Source organism: Herpailurus yagouaroundi, unplaced genomic scaffold, assembly GCF_014898765.1.
Source record: "Herpailurus yagouaroundi ecotype Mexico unplaced genomic scaffold, PumYag 166, whole genome shotgun sequence".
NCBI classification, from domain to species: domain Eukaryota; kingdom Metazoa; phylum Chordata; class Mammalia; order Carnivora; family Felidae; genus Herpailurus; species Herpailurus yagouaroundi.
In genome coordinates, this window is record NW_024412407.1 from 9,131,623 (window position 1) to 9,151,588 (window position 19,966).

General features: G+C 38.8%; 1 protein-coding gene across 2 annotated transcripts in view; it reads right to left on the minus strand.

The window, feature by feature from the left end:
• ANO6 (anoctamin 6) overlaps nt 1-19,966 on the minus strand; it is a 197,029-nt gene that overhangs the window by 70,948 nt on the left and 106,115 nt on the right. For both annotated transcript variants that reach the window (XM_040488369.1, XM_040488370.1), the window contains one exon: nt 13,223-13,351. In XM_040488369.1, coding sequence (XP_040344303.1) covers nt 13,223-13,351 — 129 coding nt within the window. The remainder of the gene's footprint in view (nt 1-13,222; nt 13,352-19,966) is intronic.

Here is a 19,966-nt window from a genome sequence, read left to right on the forward strand (position 1 = left end):
AAGTGGCTAATAAATAGAAAAGAGAGGGTGCTGTATGACAAAGACCAAAGGTGAAAAAAATTTACCTAGTATTTGGCTAAATTTGAGTCCAAGTGGAATCCTAACATATTTTGTGGAAGTATGGAAACAGAACATTGCTTTAATTTTTATTTATTTAATAAATGGTTATACAGTACTTACAACATGGCAGAGACTGGTCTAAGGGCTTTCCAAATGTAATACTTTTAATTGCTTGTTACAATTTGAGCGTGCAATGGTCATTTAGAGAAAACCCAGCAAGTGCTACCAACTTCCCTAAATATGAACAAGCGACCTGACCTGCCATATCCCCAGCTTCAACTTGGGAAGCTCCTTCAGACTCATCCTGCTTCTACCTAAGCAGTATTTCTTCAGTCTAGATCCTAACCCACATTTTCATTCTGGCATGGTGGTCCAGTCCTTGTACCTGACTGCACCTTTCCTTACTATTGCTTAAAAGCATTCTTCGATCCTGTAAACAATGTTCAACATAGTGCTTGCCACAGAGTATTTGCTCCATACATGTTTGTTGAAAGAACATATTCAACAAATGCTTCTTAATTCATTCTACAAACACTCCTGAGAGGCATCCTGTAAAGTACTGAAGAGTAAAAGAAGAATCTAAAATAGTTTGCTCTAGGGGGACTATAGAGAAACCAGCACCCAGTGACCTACGACCTTCCAATATGGAAGGGCTGAAACATTTCTTCATGTGTTTCATGATACTGTGATGGGCATTTGTTGTTCTTTATGGCCACCCAACATTTCAACTCTCCCCAGAGCCCATGTCCACTAGAGTAGATAAAAACTCAGACACTCTCCTTCCTGGTCTCCTGTGAAGTTCAGCTATTTGCATACGAGCTAGGCCTTGTCCATCAGACCAAGCACTCCAGACTCTCACTCTGAAGCTGGCAACACAAATAAGCTGGGCCAAGCAGAACTCATCTTGCTGGGTATTGGGAGAGTGAATGCCGGTCCCAGAGAGAACAGAAGTAGAGGTTATGGCAGATTGTGGGCATCACTGCCGGTCAGTGCTGCTCCTGAATACCTGGTTTCCAGGCTTATTTGTCTAACCTTTCAGAAGAAACTGTGAGCTCCCTAACATTCTTCGGAAGAACTCATTGTCTGCTTAAGTTAGAGCTCATTTCTGTGACTTGCCGGCAGAATCCTGACTGATACAGTAACCATAACTAGGGAAAACTTGTTAGCCTAAAACCTAAATCACTGTACAGGGGAGGGGGTGGGTATTCTGAGTAGACCAGACACTCTGACTTCTTCTCCTTCAGGGAAGATGACTCATCCTGAAGCTGTACAAAGGGCAACCCAGACTGTCTCATTAACAGCATCCATGACGGTGTCTTCTGTATCCCTTAGAAGTCAGTCAGGAAAAATTTCAGTTAGAATGTGAAGGTTCAGGCCCAAAGATATTCACTCTTGTAGACAAATGTCTTTCTAGTTAGAAGAGCAGGAGAATCCGTCAAAAGAGGGACTTCTCTGGTGACTAAATGGCTATTTTAATAAGTGCTGGCATTACGAAATCACCTGTGTTAACTGGCGTTCTTACAAATTCACAGTTACCACTACAGTTAGGTCCACTCCTTCCTGGCCCCTACTCATCCACCAGGGAGCTGTTCCAAACTTTCAAGGTAATCCTCACACTCCACACCTAACTCTAGACTTGACACTCTGCAAGTGACCCTGCCTCCTTCTTTGCAGAGAAAATGGCAGCCACTCACGTGAACCCCTGCTAGTGTCTTCCCTTCTACCTATCAATAGCTAGCTGCCATTTCTCCTGCAGTAACAAGACTACATCCTTTTCCTATCTTCTTTTGAGCTTTCAGCAATATCTTCTCTCTTTCTGTTTATTCTTTCCTCTTCATTGCTCTTCATTGCTCCTCAGCCAACAAACACTTTAAGCGTTTCCCATCCTTAAGAATATTAAATCCTTCCATGGCCCTACCTACTCTTCGATTACCATCCCTGCCTCTAGAGATGTGTCTTTTAATCTTGAGATCCTCAGCACTTAGACCTATAAAAAACCTGCAATAAATGCTTGATGAATGAATAAATTGAGTGGATGGTGGATCGATGGCTGCCTATTATACAGGAATGGATTGAGTTGCTACTGACTGTAGCAACTGAGCTCCCCTTTCCTGAGCCCCCGCAAAATGTTCCACGAACTTTAACTTACAATTATTATAGAGTATAACAAAGAAGAGATACAGTTTAATTCTGGAGTGTGCTAGCACAAGATAGCTCAGGGACATCCAGAGTATCAAGTGATTTCCAGATACCTTGGAGTCTGAATTATTAGATGACAAAGGGGGATGGTTTAGAGAACTGGAAATGAACCAACCTCACAGGAGGGCTGTTCTGTCATCCAACATACCAAACACAAACCACTCCTGTCTTGGTTGTATCAGCTGTATCACCATGACTGTGGTAACATGCTGAACTGCAGAAGACATGTCTCCTCCTCTATGGAATGCCTAAATTGACGCTACAACTCCTTAATGGCTTCATGGGGCTCTCTCCTCTCAGATTTTACTCTACCAAATCGCCCCTTTAGCTCCTACCAATTTGGTTTTCCATTTGGAAAATAATGGCATAATGGTTAGATGCAGAGTCAAAATTCAAACCCAGATTCTATGACATTGGACAAATAATCTAAATCATACCAGTATCAGTGGCTTCATTTCAAAAATTAGACAAAAATAGCTTTATCCCAGGTTTCTTTAAGGATTGAATATGATCATGAGTAAACAGTCCTCAGCCTCATGCTTGACCCATAATAAACCTTATAGACATGTTAGCCATATCCTCTTTTTCTGCCTTTAAATTTGTTCAACTTCCCTTATTTCATTAAATAAATAAATAAAAAATAAATAAATAAATAAATAAATAAATAAATAAAACTCTCTTTCCCCTGCAGGCTTTAGAGGTCCAGCTCTCTTTTTTAATGCCTAATATCTAAACAAAACTAGTTAACCTCAATTCACTTGGCTTCCACACTGTGTGCACCAGTGACCCCCTAATCCTCCAGTAGGTCGCCAATAACACCATTATACTGGAACTCCAAGAAATGGACCTTAATGTTGAATTACTCAGCCCTCTTCTTGACTCTCCTGTATTGCTTGGTCATCCCGGTCCTCAGACTACGTTTTCTGATATCTGATGAATGTGTATATGTGTGTAAGAGAATGTGTGTGTGTGTGTGTGTGTGTGTGTCCTCTTCACTCTCTGAAAGTTGTGAATACATCTTTACATTTCCTTGCTTTTCCCTCATTTCTGTGTATAATAAGGGTGGTCACTGATAAGAGTATACAGTACATGTGAATATTATAGATGCAGAAAACCTTAGAAATACTTTTCTTCAGTCTCGTTTTAATGACTTGGTAATATTCTCTTGTAGAGATGTACTGTAATTTATTTAACAAATCTCAAATTGGTGGATATTTAGGTTGTTCCTAATTTTCACTATTATGAAAATCATTGTAGAACAGTCTTTGTGCATCCATTATTATTTCCTTGGGATAAAGTCCTAGAAGCAGAATTGTTAAATCAAAGAACGCATGCAATTTTAAGTTCTTTAATATGTATTGCCATACTGCCCTCCAGAAAGGTTGTACTAATTTATCCTATTTTAGTTTTTATCTAGTTCTTTACAAAGAACTCCTGAGATATTTACCTGATTTCTCTCAAGATAATTGGTAGACCTTGGAGTTGGTTTATAATGCCCTCTATTTTACCACTCACTATAAATACTTAAACAGCTGAATCAAGGATAGGACATTTTTATTTGCTTAAACATGTTAATCTATCACCTTGGAGTTACTTTAATAAGACAGTTCTTGTTATTTTCCTTTGGCAAGGCAATCCACAAAGAACTAGTGGAATATTTTAAAAATTGATCAAACCAGTTTTCTGGGTTTGTCAGGTAGCTAAAGTAAATTAGCATATGCCACAGTATTTGTCAAACACGCACATATCAGGAAAAGACTACTTAAGATTGCTTAAATCTGTTTAATATAAAATCATCTTTGCTTCTCCATAGAATTTACACTTAGATAAGCAACAGCATTCTTGACATTAAAAAAAAAAATTAAGGTAGCGCTGTCCTCCATGTTAAAATGGAAGAAAGTTAATATTGCATACTGCCTGACATGGCCATTGTTCAATAAACACTTGTTGAAAAAGTGAAATATAAGGTCACACAATTTCTAACTAAAAGTGATCTATGTGCCTTGATGGAAAGCCTTACATATGTGAACCTAAACTATGTGCTATGCTCTATAGTCTACGGTTTGTATTTAGCAGCACAAAATAACCAAACTAGACTCTTTTGGCTCTGAAAAATGCCCAGTCATACTTCAGACTGTGCTATAAATTCTTCTGTCTCTAGGGGAACAAATTCAGCGGCATTGTAACCTGGATTTTTTTTTTTTTTAACCTACTTCTAGTAAAGCCAAAATGACTGTAATCATTGAGGATCTGTGTACATCATGAAAAAGATGGATGTGATTCTATTACTATTGGTGGAGAATGATGCTGGGGGTAAGAACCTCTATTCCACCCCAGAAACTGGAATTCTTTTCGTATCTCTTTTGAGAGGTTAATACAGCTGTCAGAGAAATGAAGAATAAAAGCAATCAAAATCACAAAGGACAGACGGGCATAATTAAGGAAGCTTTCTGTCCCTAAGCACCTTAGATTACACATCTCATTTGGCTTAATAAAGTCATTGTGGGGAAGACTGGCTTGTGAATTACACAGCAATAATACTGATTGTAAACACCAATCTACTATTTTCTTTATGTCACCCAGCTTTTTCAGGATAAAAAAATAGGGGTTGTAATGCCTACAAAGTGAAATTACTGAACACACTGTAATGATAATAAAGCGCAAATCAGTTGGGATTAATGAAACACATGCATAGATTAATTTCATATATTCTTACAGCTTTGTTAGGCAAAGTACTGATGATGCTGTCAGTGTATTTTTCAACTTGCCAATCTTGGTTAAGCCTACAAAGATGAATGAGGAATAAGTTAAAGGTACTTAATTTGTACAAAAAAAATTACTGTCTAATTACTCTAAACGCTATTTATCAGTTATATATCATGTGCTCAAGGTTTGGTAAATGGAATAAATTATTTAATTGGGATTTAATTTAAGTTCACATGTTGGTGATAAAATATTTAATGTGAGTGGACTGATCTGATGAGGAATTTACTCACGTAGGTAGTGTGTATTCTCTAGGGGACAGAAAAAAGATGAGCATTCTAAATAATCAGCATGGAATGGAAGCGAATATTTAGCTGAAATTCACTTCAAATTTTCTTTATAAATTAACATTTTAGGTGTAATTATAAAAGAAACAAATGCTCTTTGTGGGTAACTTAGAAAACAGAAATTTTCTGAGAAGGGGAAAACTATCATCTAATAACATCTCACTGCTGAGATAACTACTGTAAACATTTTAGTGAAAGGTTTTCCAAATGTACTTACTTATACAAACAACTTGGAGCACTGGCTTCAAATGCAGATTTTTGGGCTCTTCTCCTGGAGATTCTGACTCAGTAGGTACACAATGCTGCCTGAACAATCTGCTTTCAAGGAGCAAAACAAGTGCCTCTTCTCAGACAAAATTAAGAAACACTGCTTTTAAAACACGCCTTCTCTATGTATATACAGCAGCTATTCTTTTGTGATGATTTAGCCCTTTCAAGCCTAATCCTTATGAAAATTCAGCATAGTTCTTTCTCCCCATCTTATACCTTTTAAAAAGTGAGACACGTGTATGTTTGGGACAGGGCAAATGACAGCTTCTTCCTTCAAACCTAAGGCCAGATCTCAGAAGGACCAGGCAGGGAAAGGAAAGGATTTTCTGTTCTCCACATCTTTGTGAGATGAAATGGAAGAATCAGGTTTTACTTATTAGGATTTCAGGGTCCTTTTTGTTTGTCTGTTCTAAGGACCGTCTGGGCCCAAGGACACTTCCCATTTTGGGAATAAGAAGATTTGGGTTCATTGCTCTTACACTGAGTACTCAAAAATAAAACCAAACATGCTTATACCAGGCAACACATTTTGTAGCTGTGATGTGAAACTGCTGATTCTAGTTTACTTTATTCCTTTTAACCTACAATCCTAGTATAAGCAAGGAGGGTGTAAAGAAAGGAGATAAAAATATAAAGGGCTCCCTACCTTAGTCTAAAATGCTAACGAGTTGAAGCTAAACCTGATTTTGCTCCCTACAATAGAAGAGAGGACACTTACCAAAAGTTATCTGGGAAGGTAAAACCAGCCAACAATGGTTACCATCATTTCTTCTTAACCTATCCTAAGATGAGCCTCAGGTTTCCAATTCATGGACTATCTGTGGTGAACACGTCATTTCCAGGAATTATTTTATACTGTTCTGATTCTTCATAATCCCCTTCTGCCATCCCTTTGGTTCTTCAATTTGGAGAAGATAGGCCAATGTTAAGTCTAGTCAATCATGGCTTCCCTTTTATGAGGCTCCATGGAATAAATTTCTTTCTGGGAGATTATCAAAACATTATGTTTCTTTTGGACAGTTTTATTTTTATTGTGTTAAGACATTAGACTGTATTATTAATAACATCTCCCATTTTCTTTGGCTACTAGGAAACCCAGAGGCAAATTTATAGCTCAACACTAACTTCTGAACAGGACCTATGCTTACTTAAAAAGTCACTTTATTACTCTGACACCTGGCTTCATTTTATTTTCTTGGACTTTACATTTGTCACTCTGTGTTTCTCATCTAATTACTTTTCATTCTTGATATTATTTCTGTAAGTGACCTCAAATACTTTGTAACGAATTATAAATAAACTATGTTAATGTAGTATTAGCATAAGTAAGGAGCTAATGACTGGGAAAAACGTACATTGCGAGCTAAAGTCAATAATAAATGATTTTTGAGTTATCTATACTGTTATCATCTATTGGCCACAAACGACCATATATTTAATGCACATAAGACTTAATGAGGAGTCAAGCCATGTGATCCCTCAATAGATACAAAAGAAAGCATTTGATAAAATTGAAAATCCAGTTATAAAACTCCTAGCAATCTAGGACTAGAAGGCGACTCCTTTAACTTTTTTGAAGGAAAACTGCCAAAATTTGATAGCAGTTGTGATATTTAACGGGGAAACTTTAGAAACATTCCCATTAAAATCAGGAACCCTATAATAGTGACTACTATGTGTTCCTGGTTTTATTCAAGAGGTCTTAGCCATTGCACCTAGACAAGGAAAGGAAAGAAGTATAAAGATGGCAAAGGTAGAGCAAAACTCTCATCATTCCTAGATAATGTGGTCTTTTTCTGAGAACACTTAAAAGATCCATTGCAAGTTGTTAGAACTAAAAAGAGTTTATCAAGGTTTCTTGGTAGAACTTATGAAAACCAATGGACTTTATACACAATAAATCACAAACCACAATTTAAAGTGCTTCTGACAATATCAACACAATTTTAAAATAAAAATAGTTAAGGAGTGCCTGGGTGGTTCAGTAGGTTAAGCATCTGACTTCAGCATAGGTCATGATCTAATGGTTCCTGGGTTTGAGCCCCACATCAGGCTTTGTGCTGACAGCTCAGAGCCTGGAGCCTGCTTCAGATTCTGGGTCTCCCTCTCTCTCTGCCCCTCTCCCACTCGTCCTCTGTCTGCAAAAATAAACATTAAATTTTTTTAAAAAAAGAACAGTAAAAATGTACAAGATCAGGGAAAGATAAATACCATACAATTTCATTCATATGTGGAACTTAAAAAACAAAACAAATGATCATAGGGGCAAAAAGAGAGAGACAAACCAAGAAACAGACTCTTAACTACAGAGAACAAACTGATGGTTAACAGAGGGGAGGAGAGTGGGATGGGTTAAATAGGTGATGGGGATTAAGGATTATAATTATTGTGATGAGCACCAGGTGTGGTATCTAAGTCTTGAATCACTAAATTGTACACCTGAAATTAAAAAAAAAAAATGGACAAGATCTTCATGGACACTGTTATAAAAGTTTACTAAAAAATATAAGACCTCAGGGGTGCCTGGGTGGCTCAGTCGGTTAAGCGTCCGACTTCAGCTCAGGTCATGATCTCACATTTTGTGACTTTGAGCCCTGCGTCGGGCTCTGACAGCTCAGAGCCTGGAGCCTGCTTCAGATTCTGTGTCTTCCACTCTCTCTCTCTGCTCCTCTCCAGCTAATGTTCTGTCTCTCTCTCTCAAAAATAAATAAACATTAAAAAAAAAAACTTAAAAAAATGTATAAAACCTCAGTAAATGGAGAGATATAATGTGTTCACTGTAGTAGAACTTTTTGATGAACTTTGAAACATGTCCAAAGAGATCTCTTCCGGCTTCTAGGCAAACATTTCCAGCCTCATGATAACTCATCTAAAACAATGGATAACAGTTTTAAAAAGCTCACAGGATCTGGAACCAATTAGTTAGCTGTCTCACATTATTTGAAAGTTTGGTTACAATTTAGTTCGATTGCTCATTTCTCAAAAACCTCACATTCTATGGTGTCCACCAGCCAGATTCTTCTGCTGCATACTAAAGAATTCTTAAAGTCAGATATGAAATACAAATTTACATTTCCATACAAAAATTCTCATCTAACTTCAAGGAAATGAATTTTCTGTTAACTTTTAGGAACGGCTTGTGCAGATAAAAAATTAAATGAATAAAACACTTAGTCAGGATTGCTTATATGGTCTTTATGCTACCTAGACCCCTCCACCCTCTTTACCATCCCCCGAATTCTACCTTTACTTGGTCATAAACTCATATGTTGGAAGGGAGGTCAAGGGTCATATGAAACACAATTCAAAATAGATCGATTCTGCCACTTGTTTGCAGTTCTAGCAAAAGGAAGTGGAAGAAGCATTGCTAACAAAACTAAGCAGAAGGGGTTGGAGAAAAATATAGAAACTTGTTTTATTTAGAACATCTCTGCTCTTCATAATGTACATGGAACATATTTAGATATCACTAATCATGTACTATGCCACACACTGCTGGCTACCTACTGAACAGTCAGTCACTTCCCCCTTCTTCACTGCTAAGAAAAGCCTGATGGTTTTCCAGGTATTGGGTGATCAGGCAATTTAAAAGATGAAAGGCTAATCTTCATGTGTCTGTGGTAATGATGGGAAGTAGTAATTCCACTGTCTTGCCAACAAGAAGTTTTGGAATAGACTGTGACAGACCATGAACTGTGAAGGCAAGTCTGCTTAGGGCCCTTCTAGGGGAGCTTTCTTCCCCCTTAAAAAAGGGCATTCCCTCTTCTCACCTCCAGATGCCTTGAGTACAAGAGCCATCTTGTAACCAAGTGAAGTCAGTTTAAGAACAGAAACATAATGAGGCTGGCAGGGCAAAGGATGTTAGGAGTTCAATTCCTGGCGACCTCTTTAAGTCAATAAATTATCCAACCCAGAAATGGTTTTACCTCTAGGCTACATTTTTTTTTTTTTTAAGAGAGAGAACACACACGCACATGGGGAATGGGCAGAGGGAGAGGGAGAGAGAGAATCCTAAGTGGGCTCCACGCTCTGTCTTAAAGCCCGACTTGGGCCTTGATTTCATGACAGTGAGATCATGACCTGAGCTGAAATCAAGATTCAGATGCTTAACTGACTGAGCTGCCCAGGTGCCCAGATGCTTTAATGGAGGGCTATTTCTTAAGTGAGAAAATTATTTCCTTTAGCATTTAAGACATTTTGAGTTCTTGCAGAAAAACAAAAAACAAAAACAAAAACCATTCAAACTGACTCAGTGCCCAGGATAGTGTAGGCTAAATGGGCATGCATTATTGAAACAACTTATTATCATTCCCCATGCCCTAATCTAAATGATTAACACTTTTTATCTTATTTAAAAATATTTTTAATGTTTATTTATTTATTTATTTTTAAAAAAAATTTTTTTTCAACGTTTATTTATTTTTGGGACAGAGAGAGACAGAGCATGAACGGGGGAGGGGCAGAGAGAGAGGGAGACACAGAATCGGAAACAGGCTCCAGGCTCTGAGCCATCAGCCCAGAGCCTGACGCGGGGCTCGAATTCCCGGACCGCGAGATCATGACCTGGCTGAAGTCGGACGCTTAACCGACTGCGCCACCCAGGCGCCCCCAATGTTTATTTATTTTTGAGAGAGAGACAGAGACAGAGTGCAAGCAGGAAAGAGATGGTAGAAAGAGAGACACAGAATCTGAAGCAGGATCCAGGCTCTGAGCTGTCAGAGCAGAGCCCTACATGGGGCTCGAACTCACAAACCATGAGATCATGACCTGAGCCAAAGTCAGGCGCTTAACCCACTGAGCCACCCAAGGTGCCCTGATTTGTACTTTTTAAAGGAAGGTGTGAAGTTCCTGAGGTATTTTCACTAATATAAAGGGACAAAGTGACATGCTATTTGGAGACTTAGCTAGAAAAAATATTTTCTCTTCTGCTCATGGGAAGATGTAGCCTTTTACTCCTCTATGTTTTGTGGCCCTATTACTTCTTTCTCCATTTCTAGAAAAGTATTTAACAATACTCTTTAGATCAGCCACTGACAAAGTCAACCTTGGTGTTGCTTTAGGAAATCAGTATGATTTACACATAATTTTTTTTTTCTCTCAAAGAAAACAGGATTTTCAAATTGCCTTTCCTTGGTGGAGTCCTAAATCCTGAATAAGGCCTGACAGAGGGTATGATGGAACTCACAAATGTGTTTCTGATTAATAAAAATGTGATTCCAAAACTGAGCTTTAAATTCTGGTGGAGTCTAAGGAATATGTACAAACACGGTCTCAAAGCACTTCAAAGCACGGGTTAGAAAAACCAACATCATGGTACATCTATCCATGAGTTCAGAGACTGCCAAATTAATGACTTTTTTCCTCCTGATTTATGAGAGTTACCCTGGGACCTGTTTCTGGGTAAAGCAAATGCAGCACTTATTAATAATGTAAGCAGCTCTAGGGCCCCTTCACCATGGCAGTGAAGCTCTTGTCTAAAACCAGAACTGTTTCCTTTACACTTTAATGGATTAGATTTGTTTAACTTACTTTACATAGTGCTTAGTGCAGGCAGTTCCACTGGCATAGGGGTGCTTAATGAATATTTGATGATGGTGACTATGACTGCACAGAATATATCTTAGTGTCCACAGGAAGATGATAAAACACTCTAAGCTACATTCCTCTAGTGATGAAATCATATAATAACAAAAGAGGAGTCATGCATTTCATGCTAGCACACTGTTTTAAGAAAGCCACAAATAAGAGTAAGGGCATAGGAATTACTATTATCTAATATGATTTAATATGTGCTAACAATTTACATCACATTTCTACATAATATTTTACTTAATCCTTACCATAAGCCTATGGACTAGGTATTGGAATTCCCATTCCCTGACTCTAAGATGCCATTAGTGTGTGATGAACCAATATTTTACATATCCATAAGAAAAATTCAGCCAATGAAGTTATGATATGCCATTTGTAAGACATACCCTGATTTTAAAGATGTCAAAATGTAAAAATAATATGCATCTCAAAAATGATAATGAAATATGATACTGACCAGAAAATTCATTCAAGTCATATAGCCAGTTAATAGGTATGGCCAAGACTAGCCTGCTGTCCACCAAAGATTCATGTTCCACTTCTACAATGTGGAGTTCCTACAGAGAAATGGCTGTCCAGCCAGAAAATACATTTTCCATTTTCCAGAGTTCGGACCAATAGAATGTAGCAAAACTGACGTCATTTCCAGGCCAAAGTGGTAACGAAGCACATCCTCTCCATCCTCTCTCTTAAATTATTATTTATGTTGATTCCTAGGATGATTTTAGAAACTACCTGTTGAATATGGCAAAGCTTCTGTGTCAGCCTGGGTCCCTGAATGACTGCAAGGGACCAAGCCTTACCCGTACCCCTAAACCCATACTGCCAAACAGGGATGCTACCTCTGATTTGACATGAGAAATAAGTAAACGTCTATTACGTTAAGACATTGTAATTCAGAACTAGTTTATCATATCAGCTAGAATTACTCCAAATAACTGGAGTGGCAGAATTAGAATGTGAATGTTAAGTTCCAGTGCCTGCGTTTACTCTGTGATACCATGTGAATGCAAAACACGAAACTTACCCCTTCCAAAATAAACACACGAAACAGGCATGATTGCTTCATTTTAAGCAGGTTTCATCAGCTGGTTTGAAATAATGAGCAGAAATCAATAGATTTAAGAATGATGTATTTCAGAGAGAAAGTCCAGAGAGAATAATTTAAGCTGTGTATATGAATAGCATAGATGTGAGAAAAACAAACAAAGAATAAGGGAGTTGTTTTCAAAGTGGGGGAAAAGTGACCTATGTATGCTCTCTTCTTTTTGTCCTGTTTCAGCTTAATACAGTTTGGGTTCAGGTAAAGGAGATCCAGGTATGTTATAACCCTAGGCTACTAAATGGTTTAATATCTCAAGATAAAAATAGTCTTGTTACTTAAGAAAACTTGAAGAAGAGGAAAGGGAAGGAGGAGCAGCTTGAGTGGCAACGGATGAAAAGGAAGTGATAGAAAAAGGAAGAGGTGACTAGCACAGGTTCTAAACTCAAGACAAGAATTTGAACCATGGCTCCACTATTTGTTGGTGACCTTGGGCAATCATTGTAACCTAAGGGTCAATTCGGTCATCTACAATGGTACATAACAGAAGGCACCTCGTAGGTTATGTAAAAATTAAGCGAGACAATGCATACAAAAGGCACCCAGCATCCATGAGTGAGAGCACACTGAAGGCTAGTGGTTACTACACTGGCTGTCATCACTAATCATCAGCGTCCCTTCCCAACCTAGTTGCAAATAGCCAAGTATGATTTTAATGTAAATCTCTTCTACAGATAGAAAATGCAATTCCTTGGAATAAAGTCTGCCTTTGGCTGTGAAACCAACGGGGTTAAGAGCCTGAGGAAGTTTCTGCTTCAAATTAAAAAATATATATATCTGTTAACATGCCTTGAGGGAATGATGAGCAGAGAAAATATGAAAGTATGTTTGGTATATCATATTTCAAATACCAGTTTCACTTTATTGCTTACATAAAAATAGCACTTTTTTTTTCATTTCACGATATTATAAGAAATAAAACAGAAAATAGCACACACAAAAAACTTACCCTTTGTTTTTCATTTGAACCCTTTTTATTGGTTTCTTTTCTACTTTCATCTTCATACACTAGAACAAAGTCAATTCTTCGCTGACCGTCATTAAAAAAGAGGGAGTCGGGTTTTCCATTAAATTCTTCCTGTGTGGGAAAACAAATTTTAATATAATTTTTTCAAAGTGTCAATTATAAGTGTTTATTTTCTGGCTTTAATAGATACATCATCGTGTTTACTGAGAAAAAGAAATCCACTGCTAGTTACTTAACTAAGAGGTCGCGGTCACCACGATCTTTGCGAGCACAGTTTGTTCTGGGTGAAAGAAGTCCTTGAATTAAGCAGTTTATGATTATTCTACAAACACATGGGAAACTATCAGTATTATGTATGTAAACACAATCATCTCAGAATTATTCCCTCCTCGAACAGCAAAGGAGAATAATGTTTGCAAATAAACACAATAACCAGAGGTGCCTATCTGAAGTACGGAGGTTCATTTAGCAAGAAGAAAAATCTAAGACAAAGCACTATTTATGAAAATCCCATCCTTCCTAAGCCATATTTTCATGGCTTCTCTCTGGACCTCACCACTTTAAGAAGGTACCACTTTATAACCCTAAACATATGCCAGATGATGCATAAACACATTTTGTGTTTTGATAAACACAAAAGCTACAATGGTTGTTGGTATATGTTCCTGAATCCACAGAAGATACCCCTTCACTCCCAGCAAACAAAACAAATAAACAAATGACCCTGGCAGCAACAATAAATAAATAAGCCTTTAGTTCAGAGCATAAAAGCTTTATGGCTTAAAAACAAAGAAATAATGGCAGAACTCGGACCTACTAGAGTCAAACAACTTTTATCACCATGTGGATTTGGATAGAATTATTTTAATTTGCTCTAAGCAAAAACTTGGGTTTGTGTTTCTCACACAGCTTGTCAGGATGCTCATGTGAATTTTGTTGCTGTTAAGAATCAGACTACTTTTTAACTGATAGGTAATATTTAAAAATTTTTAACTTCTTTCTCCATTAAAAACTCATGGGGAGATTGCATTTTGCAGTCCTTTGGTGGAAACACTTAGTCATTAAATGCAATTAATTCTTCTCTGCATTTACCATCAATTAATAAAAAAATCACCTAATTTTACCAGCACTCCTTCCTCCTTTACTTCACACTTTTGAAAAGGCAGATCTTTTGCTGAGGGTATACAGCCAGATACTTGTCATTCCTGTCTTTTCCACCACGGAGTGGGGGCAGGTTTCTTGCTAGTATTCAAAACATATCCCATTTAGCAGGTTCCTTCACCTGTGGAGTGCATGCTGCTGGCCTAACTCAGAACACTCCCCATCACAGTGCCATTTAACCAAGGATTCCAATCACAAACAGTGTGACTTTGCCTTGAGACCCTATAGCTGGGAGCAGGGAGGGGCCAGGACAACAGACACAACAGTGTGTTAGGCTGGGGCCACTCCCCAACTCTTTTATTTAAAATTGCAGCTACTTAACACCCATAAACTTGAAGAGTATTTAAAGCTATACAAAAATGCTAAGCCCTGTCTTTTTCAATTCAGCCACAAAGTCCTTCAGGCTCCTTCCATTTCTCTTTTTTTTTTTTTTTTTTAAATTCTTTAAATGTTTATTCTTGAGGGAGAGAGACAGAGTATGAGTGTGGAAGGGGCAGAGAGAGAAGGAAACACAGACTCCGTAGCAGGCTCCAGGCTCTGAGCTGTCAGTACAGAGTATGATGCAAGGCTCAAACCCACAAGCCGTGAGATCATGACCCGAGCTGAAGTCGGACGCTTAACTGACAGAGCCACCCAGGTGCCCCAATTTCTCTTCCTTTCAATGAGGATGTTACTATTGGTGACAATCAGGGCAGTTGCTAGAGGAAACTTTTACATAGAAGGGGGAAAAAATGAAAAATTTCCTTGCAGTGACAAAGGGCGAGGTGAACTGTGGTGGAATTTAGTCATGAAAACCTGGTCATCATTACAGATGTCTGAAAAGTATACAAAAGCCACTTGTTCTCTGTAGCCCACATTCTGTTGCCTTTGGTGGCATCCAGCAGGACTCATCGAAGGTCTGAAGGAGGAGATCTGGAATAAGATCCACATCTGCACGCGGCTCTAGGCACTCTCCCTTGCATGGCCCTTGCTCAGCCACACAGGCTGGCTGGCAGCTCCAGGATAGTCTGGTCTGCGTGCACGTCTTTCCTGTGTGACAGAAGACCATGGTCCTTTTTCTGGAGGAAAGCCTCAATGACCTGGCAACAGCTGTCTGTGTGAAATACCTAGGTCAAACTCTGATATGGTTTTACTGGAATGCAATGCTAGGGAAAAGGGCACCAGGTTTGTGCTGCTGTGAAATCCAGGTTTCCCATCACTTGGCAGAAGGCCCTGCTAGGCAACTGGGAGAAAGGGAGAAACTCAATGTAGGGCTGGAAAGAATACATAACAAAAAAGAAATCTGGCCTGGTCTGTATTTTAAAAGACTGACTTATAAACAAAACTTTTTTTTTTTTTTAGGGATGGATTTTTCAGTAGTAATTCTACTCCAGGCCTAACTCACCCATCAGGACACTGAAATAATAGAGAACTAAAAAGTAATTCCTTTCCTACAGTTTTGCTTTATATGAAGTAAAATTTTAATAGTCTCCCATGATAAATACTGATACACTTCTTTAAATGACTGATTATTCAGTGATGAATTATTCAAGTCCTGACCTCTATGCCTTTCTTGGTACCTACTCAAAACCTTATCTTTACTCTTTTCTACCAAGTCAAATGGCATCAAGATGAAATACAAAAACTCTGAAACCAGACGTTTTTCCAAAGACGACATACAGATGGCTAACAGACACACGAAAAGATGTTCAACATGACTTATCATCAGGGAAATACAAATCAAAACTATAATGACATACCACTTCACGCCTATCAGAATGGCTAAAATTAACAACACATGAAACAACAAGTGCTGGTGAGGCTGCAGAAAAAGGGGAACCTTCTTTCAGTGTTGTTGGGAATGCAAACTGATGCAGTCACTCTGGAAAACAGTATAGAGGTTCCTCAAACTGTTAAAAATAGAACTACCCTAGGATCCAGCAATTGTACTACTAGGGAGGTATTAACCCAAAGGATACAAAAATACTGATTCGAAGGGATACATGCACCCCAAAGTTTATAGCAGCATTATCAACAATAGCCAAATTATGGAAAGAGTCCAAATGTCCATCAAATGATGAATGGATAAAGAAGATGTGGTGTACACACACACACACACACACACACACACACACACACACACACACACACAAATGGAATATTACTCAGCCATCAAAAAAGAATGAAATCTTGTCATTTGCAATGACGTGGATGGAGCTAGAGAGTACTATACTAAGTGAAATAAGTCAGAGAAATACCGTATGATTTCACTCATACATGGAATTTAAACAAAACAGACGAACATAGGGGAAAACAAAAAGAGAGAGAGAGGCAAGCCAGAAAACAGACTCTTAACTAAAGAGAACAAACTGAGGGTTACTGGAGGGGATGTGGGGGGGAATGGTAATAAGGAGGGTGCTTGTTGTGATAAGCACCACACATTGTAAGTAAGTGATGAATCACTAAATTCTACACCTGGAACTAATATTACCCTGCTTTAACTAACTGGAATTTAAATAAAAACTTGGAAAAACAAAAACAAAAATACCCTGAAGGCCAATCTTTCCTGTTCAGCAGCTTAAGTTTAAAAACACTTGAAGAGGGGCGCCTCAGTGGCACAGTCGGTTAAGCGTCCGACTTCAGCTAGGTCATGATCTCGCGGTCCGTGAGTTCGAGCCCCGCGTCAGGCTCTGGGCTGATGGCTCGGAGCCTGGAGCCTGTTTCCGATTCTGTGTCTCCCTCTCTCTCTGCCCCTCCCCCGTTCATGCTCTGTCTCTCTCTGTCCCAAAAATAAATAAACGTTGAAATAAATAAATAAATAAATAAACAAACAAACACTTGAAGACAGGTTGAAAATTTATCAGGTAAAATTATTTTAGAGATCATGGCTTCTGTATGGTTACTGACTTCCCCACCTGGACGACCCCACTAGGGTGTTAGGCAAATGTCTCAAATGTCGAGGAAGTGAACAGTCTCTAGCTGTTAATACTCACGTCTTTCTGGAAAAATATCAAATAAATATCCAATTACAGTTTGGAGTCTATACTATATTCTACCTGTTCATACCCAATGCCCTCTCTGGTTCCGAAGATGCTAGATCTCACCCACCTAGCATTCAGTTACTCCTGGGTAGCCACTTGACCTAACGCTGTACTGAAAGTTAAAGGCTACAGAGGTTAAAAAAAAAAAAAAAACCCACCCACGTTCATTGTCAGTACACCAGAACTGGTGGCAACAACTGTGAAATAGTGACCTGACTACCTCTGCCTTTGGCTGCTGCCTTTGACATTTCATACTTGGGATGCAGAGGAGACATACAGGTCTGAGCAGTAACAGCTTGGCTGAGAGCAGGAGAGGGAATAAGTAGGGAGGTCAGGTGTGATTCATACAAGCGATGTTTTCCAGGCCTCCCTCCTCTCAGCTGGCTTCTTTCCTCCTTTTATTTATGGGGTGGCTCCTTCAACAAAAGAGCCCCACAGGGCAGGATCCTCCTTAACCAAATCAGGATAAAAAATGCAAGCAACAAAATACAGTGCCCAGTGCTTTCAAGCTACAGTCGTGAATTTAAGAACATGAAAATTTTTTGCTCTTGGCTAAGAAGTACGAGTGGGTGCTGGTCCTGTACCTGGAGCCCGGTTCAGACCTCCATAGTATAGGACAAGCGATTGAGAAAGAATGTCCCAGTGGACACAAAGACAGATCCAAAGATGGTAATTACTTAGTAGGAAAATTTCTCAGAAGTAATCTCTGAATGAAATGAGGCATTAGACCTCTCCTTGAATAGATGCTTCAGGCAAATGAAGGGTGACATGATGAGGTCTCTCTTCTAGGTGGAGAAAGAAGGACCACGGTAAGAGAGGACCTAGGAAACAGGCGTCACTGTTTCCTGAGTGTCACTGCTCTGTGGCATTTAGGTTAGTTCTAGGTGAGCAGCCTGTCTCACTAAGCACCCTCCTGGAATCCCTGATATCAGCACTTGGTAAATCCACAACATAACTTGCTGCTTAACATTTGTTCAATCTCATATTTCTCAAGTGTCCACAAAATCAGGTCCCCAAATAACCCTGCAAAACACAAGACTGGAAGTTCCCTTTCACAATAGAGGCATCTAATTTCGAGAGCTTAAAATGCTGAACTTAAGTTATTTGTCCAAGATCTGCATAAAAAGCAGTGTAATTGGTATTTTTGCTCAAACTCTTATTTATGTGTAAGGGTGTTTGAAACTTGCCTTGGACAGCAAGTGATATTCTGATTGTATCTCCAGAATTTTCAAATAGTCTACTCCTGATCTGATATGGTTGTCATTTACTATGATACTGGAGAGTAGTCCAAGCTCATTTGGGCAATGGTGTCGACCTTTATACAAAGCAGGCTACAAAAAAGGCTTAAGATCTAACGATAATAGTTGAGGAATTACATGACGAAAAATAAACAATATCCAAACACTCACACAATTAAAAAGCAACTGATATGTAAACGTGGAAAAAAACACGTGGCTCTCTGTAGTCTTTAACACCTCCTTAAGTAAAACAAAACTAATTAACTAAATCCAAGAAGGACACAACAGGAAAAAAAGCAAACTTTAATCATGGCAGAGAACTAAAGTGAAAATATTGGATCTTTGATTTTTCAGTAAACCCTGAATCCATGCATGTAGCAAGTTCGAGGGAAACCAAACTTTTGAAGCAAAAGCCTTTGTGTAAATATTTAGATCTCACAAAACACAGAGCACAATGAAACTTTATTTGCAGGCCATACAGTTATAAATGAGATATACTCTGTTTTCCCTAACTGTGGGAGAGTGCAGGCAGATTCAAAGCATAAGTAATCATGGGACATTTTTACTTTATACAATTGTGCACAAAGCGAAGAGACCAGGACCAATTTGTTCCTTTGAGGAGAGCTCCTCCTCAGCCCGTAAGAACATGTAATAGTGAGAAAATGCAAAGTAGAAAGAAAAATGACAAGCACTGTCCATATGGAAGGATTGACGCTGAAGGTGGAAAGACTAGTATTGTGGGGAGCAGGGTTGAAGAAGAGGAAATAACCTGTTAGTTAACAGGGATAAAGAGACATATGTGGACACACAAGGGAGCCAAAGAGGAAACCAGCTCAGTAACTGGTGTGTTACAGGGGATGAATAAGCGTGTTTTTTGACTGGACTCAGGCATCCAGGAATGTTGATGGGAGGGAAGTGCAGTGGACAGAGGGCCCATTCAAGGAGGAGGGGGTATCCAGAAGCGAGAACTCTAGGTTGGTTTTAGAGTCAAGCATGTCAGGATGTTCCATGAACATCCCTTGATGGTGACTCTGTAATGATCAAGGTGTACTCAAGAGTGACCCAGAATATTTGTACAAATCACAGTCTCTTTCCCCACTCTGTTATCCACACTATTAGCTTCTGAAGACTAGTGGCCGGGTCTTGTTCCAACCCTGAGTTCTCTGCTGAGCACTGCAGGTAGCAGGAGCTCAGTTTACTTTTTTCTTAGAATAAAAATAACCTCTTTTTCCCCCCGATAATAAAAGTAATATATACTAACTGCTAAAAAATTCTGAAGATGCAGCAAAGTAAGAAAGGAAAAAAAC